An 8,661-nucleotide genomic window follows, 5' to 3' on the forward strand; every position below is an offset into this window, starting at 1 on the left:
GGAGGAAGAAAGGAGGAAGAAAGGAGGAAGAAAGGAGGAAGAAAGGAGGAAGAAAGGAGGAAGAAAGGAAGAAAATCATATAAATTCCCAATTCTCCTCCCAGAATTTAACACTGGAGGAATTCAGCCAAGATTAACATTAGGCTCCAATAGTGCACAGAACAGCATGCAGTTGGAACCAAGGCTAATTCACAGAGCTCCTTCTGCAACCCCACACTTCGAAGAATTGCAGTAAGAAAACATTTCAAGAATTCACATCCCACTTGCTATTTCATAAACAAGAAAGGCCTGAATGTGGGAGGAGACGAGGCACAATCTGGGGGAATAAACTAACCTGACTCTTTCTTTTGAGTCTCCAAAGGTCTCTTTCAAGTTTGTCAGGTCAGGATAGTAACTTGCAGGAGGGGCTATTACTTCTACCAAGCCAGAATTGATCTCTGTAGAAAATCTGTCAAAAGAAACACGCCAGAAGGCACATGAAATATCCTGAGGGCCAGAGACTTCACGCTTGCTGCTGATGCCATCATTGTCTGATACAATGCACAGTTGTTATGCATATGTTCCAAATGATTAGGTTACCTGTAGAAAATATTCGCCTAACTTTCACGGCAAAATGGATTTCCTTCTAAGCAGAGTGACATTCTCAGATAATGTTAATTGTGTAATATGATGTTAATAACTGTTTTACAATTTTRTGGAAGCGTTTCCCCTTAATTTAATCATCTTTTACTTATTTCTTCAAAAGCCCAAGCCCACAAGAGACAAAAAAAACCCATAACCTCATTTTTCTGTATTAACTTTCACTATATATCACTGCTTAATTCAGAAAAAAACAAAACAAAAAAAAAAACCTAAGAAAAGACATTCTCCCCTCCCCCTTACCAAAAAAAGAACTAAGAACTATAACTTACTCTTTTTCCAGGCTTGCTACAACACTGTTTACATAATCAAGATCAGTCTGGGGAAGGAAAAAAAAAAAAAAAAAAAAAAGCAATGATATACACATCAGCTTCAGAGCTACAATTTTAAAGAACCAATATCACAGATATTTGAACAGCAGCTGTATTTGAACATCACTTACAGTGTGAAAAATATCTGAATAATATATGAAGATACACTCAAGTAACTATGTCCTTGGTTTAATGGGAAAAGAATAATTTTTCTGCATAAACACACGGGAAATATATTTGCCTTATAGCTCCTTTAATAAACAGTTCTAATCCAACTCTTGGTATTTTCCTGCTCTTAATAAGATGATCACCGAATATTTGTACRGGAAAAAGTTGGTATTAACATTATAAAAATATATATACTGAATATGAAAAACACATTTTCCATTTTACAATTAAAAAAAGTTTCCTGTAGAATAGGGCTCTTTATGTTCTTCTTTCAGAAATACATTTAATAAGCAGGTTSATGTCCCACTTCAGACAGCAAGGCTCTTTTTATATTTTCCTGACTGGGTTTGCTTTTCTTCATCAAGGACTAAACTTGAAGGRCATATCAGCCACCTGCTTCTTCAAACTGTACAGATTCTTCTGATAATTAATTGTTGGATAAAACATAAATCTTGACATTCTCGATAGCTGTACAGATCACCTAATGTGCCAGAACTGGCCAATTAGGCAACCTTGGTCATTCACCTGCCTACCAGGAAAGGAAAGTCTCTGAATTCATAAATCAGAGGGAAAAAAAAAAAAAGGTTTTTGCTATACTGAGTAATCTAGCAACTTGACACACTATTCGTCARTTTTCAAAGGAGATAATTTGAGGTCTATAACATGGGGGCTCATAAGGATTCACAGAAACAGCTGCCTTTGAAATGATGGAAACAAAGACACAGTTCATACTTTTTTCTGATGATTTTGTAATGCAGATTATCATTAACGGATTATACATACAGAGAATAAATCCCTTCCAAGCTTTTCTATGGAACTACTAATCTTATTTGATAAAGGTTCTTACCCTTTGATCTTAAAAATCACCATTCCTATTTTCAAAGATTTCTTTTTATAAAATCCAACATAATGCCAGTAACACATGCTTCTCTAAAAAGGACAAGAATAATTTTCCTCCAAAAGCAGCTTTGAAATTACAYAAGAAAATGTGAGTAAAAAATATTTGCCGTATGTTTTTCCATAAATATTCTCTTCATAAACACTATTATTGCTTTACAGGATAGAAGTTCTAATAAGGAGTTTCTCTTTTAAGGTCTTGGCAACTTAAAACTCCTCCTACAGTGAGTTCCTCACAAGCCAATGTGAATTGGATGCATTGCTTTAAGTTGTTAAATACACATAGGGTTTCTGCATACACATATCACAGGAATGGAATTCAGGACACAGTATTTTTTCTCTCTTTTCAATACTTTCAAATCAATGACCTAATCATTACCTTCAAATAATAAAACCATTAGTGCATCCACTGAAACATTTCCTTTCATGCCTTTTCCTTCGAAACATTGTAAAATATAGAAACTGTTGTCTTGTAGGCATAGGGAAACTAATTTGAATTTCCTGTTGGTATTCCAAGTAGTGTGAATAACCAGTCTAATAAATATTAACTCAAATATCTGTTAAACAAGACACTATCATTTCCACATATGGAAGAATGTAAGAAAAAAGTTATATACACCAGAAACACACCAATCACCTGTGAAGCATCTCAGAGATTAAACTAAACACCTAGCTTGATCCTAACTGAAAGCATCTATTTGGCCCACAAACCCATGCCTTAGTTTAACCTTCCTTGAAATGAACATAATTTTGACCTATTTTACAGATATACCACAAGGCCTTGATAATGTTACACAGAAGGCACTGCAGGCAAGAAAAAGAAAATTCTGTARTAGTAGAACCTATTTCTACCTATTACCTATTACCTCTCCCCATCTATTTGTGCCCCTTATGCCAAAGGTTGGCAGTTTCCCATGGGGAGCTGCTATCACCACAGCTTTATGTTAAAGAGTTGTAGCCTACAGATGTATAAGCTCATCTTGAAATCTGGTCTCCTGTCAAACCAATTCGGGATTACCTGGCCTAGCCGCCCTGCCCAGCAGGTAAAGYACTAACGCTGCTTCAGTGGGAAATCTTCCCTCTCAGTCGACACATAGGCCCTGCCTCAGCATGGGGCAAGAGGATGTGCCCCTTTTAGAAGGAAAAAGAMTATCAAGATTTTGAAAAATGTTGTTTGGCATGAGAGCAACAGCATTAAAATGGGTTATTCTGCCATTATTTTAAAACTATACTTTTATCTACYAGCAAGTAGTGTTTGAGATTCAGAGTGAGGACTTCAACACCAAGCCCTTTCCCTCAGGATGTCTTCCCACATCCCTACTGCCAGAGGCCACAAACTCACAGGCTGCCCAGGGAGGCTCTGGAGTCTCCTTCTCTGGAGATCTTCCAAACCYRCCTGGATGCCGCCCTGTGCCCTGTGCTCTGSSTGTCCCTGCTGGAGCAGGAAGGTTGGACTAGATGATCTCCAGAGGTCCCTTCCAACCTCAGCCATTCTGTGATTCTATGAAACTCCTTTCGTTACCCAGCCTAAGGGCAAGAGGGATCTTTGCCTGCGCTTCAGCTGTGGACGTGTCCCAAGAAGGCATCACCTGTAAGGGATTTCACGCCACCTGGTGTAACCAAGCACGAGCCCAGGCGGTGAGTTGTGCCAAGCCGTGACCGCAGCTCAGGGAAGAGCTCRCTGCCCAGGGCAGGGAACAAGCGCAGGGAACTGGGAACAGCCAGGTCATTGCTCTGTCCCCAAGCTCTTTCAGTCAGCATCAATAAATTCAGCTAATAACTAARAAGTGATGAGAGATCTATTATTGACCAAAAACTTTTTTTTTTTTTTTTTCCTCTCCCCTCTCTCAAGGAAGAAGGTGCTTGAAAGGTCACTGCTTTAACAAAATAAAACCAAAGGTCTTTCTAATCCACCTGCAGAATGAGACTGCTGATAACAAGCATAAAAAAATACAAAGGAGAAAAACCCTTGTCTTCTTCAGGATCCTTAAATAATACAAGATAAATACAGATCATCAAAAAAAAAAAAAAAGCGTAAAAGCGTAACTGCTCTTTAGCTGCCCGGTGAAGATGATCTGGTAAACAGCAGGTTGACCTTGAAGCAGTATGAAGAATTTAAGTTCTGTCTGATGCTATCAGTGCTGTTTGTGTCTCTTAAAAGGAAGCATCACTGGTGATTGCAGTCAAAGCAGCACAGCCTTTAAGATGACACTAATGAATGTTTTTGTCTGCCAATTTAGAAGAAAATAGCAAAGATTTTTTTTTTAAACTAAAAACTCTTATGACTGAAAACAAAATAATCCCTAGGATTTGGGGTTCTGAGAAAAGGAAGCAAAATCAAACACCTACAGAATTAATCCGTTTAAAAAAGGAGTTGTGAYAGTCCACAAGCCAAGAGTTAATGATGCCAGCCACAGAAACGCATCTTATCAAGGAACCACTTAGAGTCTCACAAACGAGTCTGTCTTGTTAGGCAGATCTCTGGAAGCAAGCAAGAAGCACAAAGAAGGCTGGTTACTTCAATGCCAGCAGCTCAAATCTTTCCTGACTGTTCTTCCTTCCCAGTCATATGAAATTACTGATCTCTGGGCAAGCACAAACCTCGGAGCAAGACTCCCTCCATTCTTCATTCCTACCAGATCAGCCAGAAGATCCATCTAGCCCGTCTTTCCAATAGTGACACCATGAAAGGACACGAGGAAGAGTAATAGAACAAGGATATATAATACTTGTTCCTCATGCTATCCATGCTCCAACCACCTTCAACTTGGGAAATTTCCCGAGCCAGACATGATTTTGTGCACATCACTCCTCAGCAGACTCCTCTTCCATGCACTTCCCCAGAATCTCCTGAGCCCATGCAAACTTTCAATGGGAAAGAACATTTTAGCTTATGAAACCTATAGAGTTTGCCCACGGAAAAGGCATCCAGGATTTTACTGCTTACCTCAGCAGTTTTGATGACTGATACACACAGCRCTTTGACGAACCTCTCTAGAGAAAATGGGGAGTCAGTTGTGGAATAAACTGATGTTTCAGAGTGTTAGTGAAGTAAGTTTCTAGCTTCCTTCAATCTTTGTAAAATGCTGCCCAGCAATTCCCTAAAGAGCCTTCTCTAGTTTACATGGKGGTATATTTCTAATCCACAATTATTCTATGATTTGTCTAAAGAAATGTTATCCATAGCAAATGCACAAAGCAGCAGCACAATAACAAACTCCCCAATTGGTTTTATTGATGCTTATGAGACTGTGAGGACAGCAAAGTAGCAGGGAATACATTTTCTAGCAGGCAACATGAGAAGTTAGGATGTTTCACTTAATGGCTGAACAACTGGAAGCCAAACCCACGATTTCTACTTTTAAGAACCAACAACTCTTTCATACTGTTAAATATTACTCATGCCTCCAAGAATGACAGAAGATGGACTGTTTCTTAAAAAGCAAGGGAAAAAAAAGGCAATTTACACCAAAAGTACTATCTAGATCAAAAATTCATCTTCTGTCTTCCCCAGCAGCAGATGCTCAGAAAAAAAAAAGGCGGAATAAACAGGATAGAATGAGCCTTTCCCTCATATGCCTCCCAGTGCTCAGTAATCAACAGTTCACAATTCCCCAGGCCCAAACTGTATCCATATCATTACATTCAGTAGCTCCTACTGGATCTGCTCACAGTGACTCTGCTCAATTCCTTTGAAGACCAATTCACTCACTCATATTCCACAATGTCCTGTGGCAWCTGTTTCCACAATTTAGGTATGTGCTTCGTGAAAAAATACTTTCTTGGCTTTAGATTTTGCTTCTGAATTTCACCCAGTGAGTCATCCAGGTTGCATCTTTGTCATCATGTCAAACTGACAAGTCCATGAGTTTTAAATTTGAATGAGCACCATAGGTGGTCCAAAGAGGACTGGCAGTGGCTGGGCATGCAGGCGGGGTAAGTATACAATTGTTTGCATCAGGCCATATGGYTATTCTGTCAGGGAACAATAGTACTACGAGAAGAAACAAAAATAGCCTTGAAGTTCAGACAGCAGCACAGTGGGAGATTCCTGTCCTTCCTTTTGTTTCCCACCCTACCTGTCCTGTGAGAAGTTTGCTAGGGATATTGGAGACACGTTTGATGCTGGCTTGGCTGATAGATGTTTGATAATGTTGTCCAAAACTCGCYGATTAACACAGTGCAAATTCAGTGAAGCATCCAGAGACACACTCGTCTGCTACAAAGCTTCGGAAACAGGATACCGGTTTTACTTTCCATCTCACAGATGTTCTGGATGTTACCAGAGCGACAAAACACAACTATGTTTATTACCAGAAATGTTTCCTCACCACAGCCATCAGATCTTACTGCTCAGGTGCATCTCAAAAGGAAAATGAGAAGCACTTTAGTCACGCAAATGCAGGGCTTCAGCCAAGGGCACAGTTCTGAAYGTTATCTTTCTGTTGAAGTTATTAAATTTGTTCCAGGTCCATGGCAAGTTTCAAACTCCGTCAAGACCCTCCTGTGAAATCTATASGAGACTGTATCGCTGGTATTAATCCCATTTAAAACTTTGCTAGCCACTGCCAGGAAAAAATGAGTGCAAAAMCCCATGATGATGCCAGGTAACAGCAATGTGCACTCTTCATTCAGTTGGAGTGCCACAGAAGCTGGGATTCTGACAGCACTTTTAATAAACCCCTCAAATTCTCACTGACAGCACAAGCTAACCTCCCAGATGCAAAAGTTGGTAGAATAGCTAGAAGCTATGGGGTTTGTTTTTTTCCCATCTTGATCAGCTTTGAATGAGATGTTCAAAGCAAAGGCTATCATCTGTGTAGACCTTTAAAAATTCCTTGTGAAGATGACAGTTTGCCACAACAGCCTTTCTGGCTCCAATGTAAACCAAACAAACAGCATTTTAGGATCTGGGGGTGCTTCTCCAACTCACAATGTGCAGTCAGGTCCTCTGGGGACACCTGGCAAGAACACTCTTGCCAGGAACTGATGGGGCAGCTCTCAAGCCCTTGGTGAAGAACAGAGAGAATGGAAAGTCCTCTGTAGCCAGGATGATATAAAGRTATCTGGGTTGAGAGCAAGAGAGCCAAAACCCTCCTTTGTTTTCTATCAAGAGCTCTGCTGATCAAACRGGTCTCTAATTCAGGCCCAGAGTAAGAAGAGGTGAAAAAATCCAGGCTTGTTTATTTTGCTGGAATCATTTTCCATACTGTACTCCAGTGTTAACCCTTTAAAATCAGGTTCAACGGGGTTTGATGCAGCAACTTTTTCATGTTTGTTCATACAAGTGCACAGGATGAGACTGCGTTGGCTGCTTCGGTCACGCTGTGACTCAATGAATRCAGAAAATTTCCCACCAAAGTCATAAAGAAAACAACTGCTCTCCACAAAAGGAGGACAGAGAAAACATTATCAAAGATTAACATCTTTTAATTAAGCAGCTGCTATTTGTGGAAAGAGCTGATAAGCTAGGAGCAAAAGGCATTCAAAGCCCACAGGTTTCTAGTCTACCTGAACCAACAGATGTGAATAAGCAACATGGAGGGAAGTACAACACAGGCACCAGCACCCCAAGAACAAAAGGTTGTTCAATTATTGCCCATCAGATGTAATCAGAAGCACACGGTATTAACAAAATGATTTTGCATAGCTGAAGTGTCTTATGATTCTTTCTGAAATTATTTGCCTTTCTCACATTCTTGTGAAATCAAGGGCTGATAGTTTTTCAATATACATTGATTACTACTTGTATAAAAGACTATGCTCAGAGCAGCTGCTGATTAATGAAGTGAACAGACAATTATTTGCGACAGAAATCTCTCTAGAATAAGTCCATTTTCTTCATGAGAACCAAGATCTCTCCACAGGGACAAATTTTGCTTAGATACCAGAAAGTACTTTCTCTCGTATTCAGTAGCACACATTTCTTTTATATTAAATCTATTGTTCAGCTGTGATGCTGCAAAGTATATCTAAACCATGCTTCCCATACTAATTGCAATCACTGTCAAATAAACATATCAGGCAGTCATTTTAATGGGGAGTTCACAGTTACTGAAGCCCATAGCTTATAGGTTATTCTGAAAATCAGTTAAAAAGAAAAGTTGCGAGATTTGRCCTGTTAATTCAAGTTCTCATGAGCACATGAACTAGCTACATAGAAAGGGAGTACAAAGATTTTAGTACGGCAGTATAATGAATCATGCCTATTTATTAGTCATCCTGATGAGTACCTGCAAATTACTCGTCACTGAAATGATTTTTAACAAATTGGAGAACAGACATATGTCAGTTACTGGCATTCTTGCCACAGTTTACTGTCAAGCAAATCTATTAATTATTTAAAATGGTGATTAGGTATCACATCAATCCAGATATTTTAGAATTCCTTGAAATTCTACTTTGGAAATGTACTGTGTATAACGGCATTTGGAAAATATCCATAGCAAAAATGAATATGCAAATCTCCTCAGCGACTATAATGCATCTAYGTTTCCTAACTCCTGTTTACACATTCATACTGTATACATAGGTCAGTAAGTTTTTCCATAAAAAGAAGTCAAACTTAATATAAAAGAATTCACAAAGTTTGTAGGATGCTTAGCACAAAAGATTCTAATCCATGACTGCAGCTCCTAGCAATGCTT

General features: G+C 39.1%; 1 protein-coding gene across 1 annotated transcript in view; it reads right to left on the bottom strand.

Moving 5' to 3' along the window:
- MGAT4A (alpha-1,3-mannosyl-glycoprotein 4-beta-N-acetylglucosaminyltransferase A) overlaps positions 1-8,661 on the bottom strand; it is a 60,152-nt gene that overhangs the window by 22,215 nt on the left and 29,276 nt on the right. Inside the window, exons 5-6 of the mRNA XM_026035616.1 lie at positions 911-957; positions 334-447 (exon numbers count right to left, since the gene is read on the bottom strand). Of these exons, the coding sequence (XP_025891401.1) occupies positions 334-447; positions 911-957 (161 nt within the window). The remainder of the gene's footprint in view (positions 1-333; positions 448-910; positions 958-8,661) is intronic.

This window comes from Nothoprocta perdicaria, unplaced genomic scaffold (assembly GCF_003342845.1).
Source record: "Nothoprocta perdicaria isolate Ctin4 unplaced genomic scaffold, notPer1 scaffold_163, whole genome shotgun sequence".
In the NCBI taxonomy this organism is placed as follows: Eukaryota; Metazoa; Chordata; class Aves; order Tinamiformes; family Tinamidae; genus Nothoprocta; species Nothoprocta perdicaria.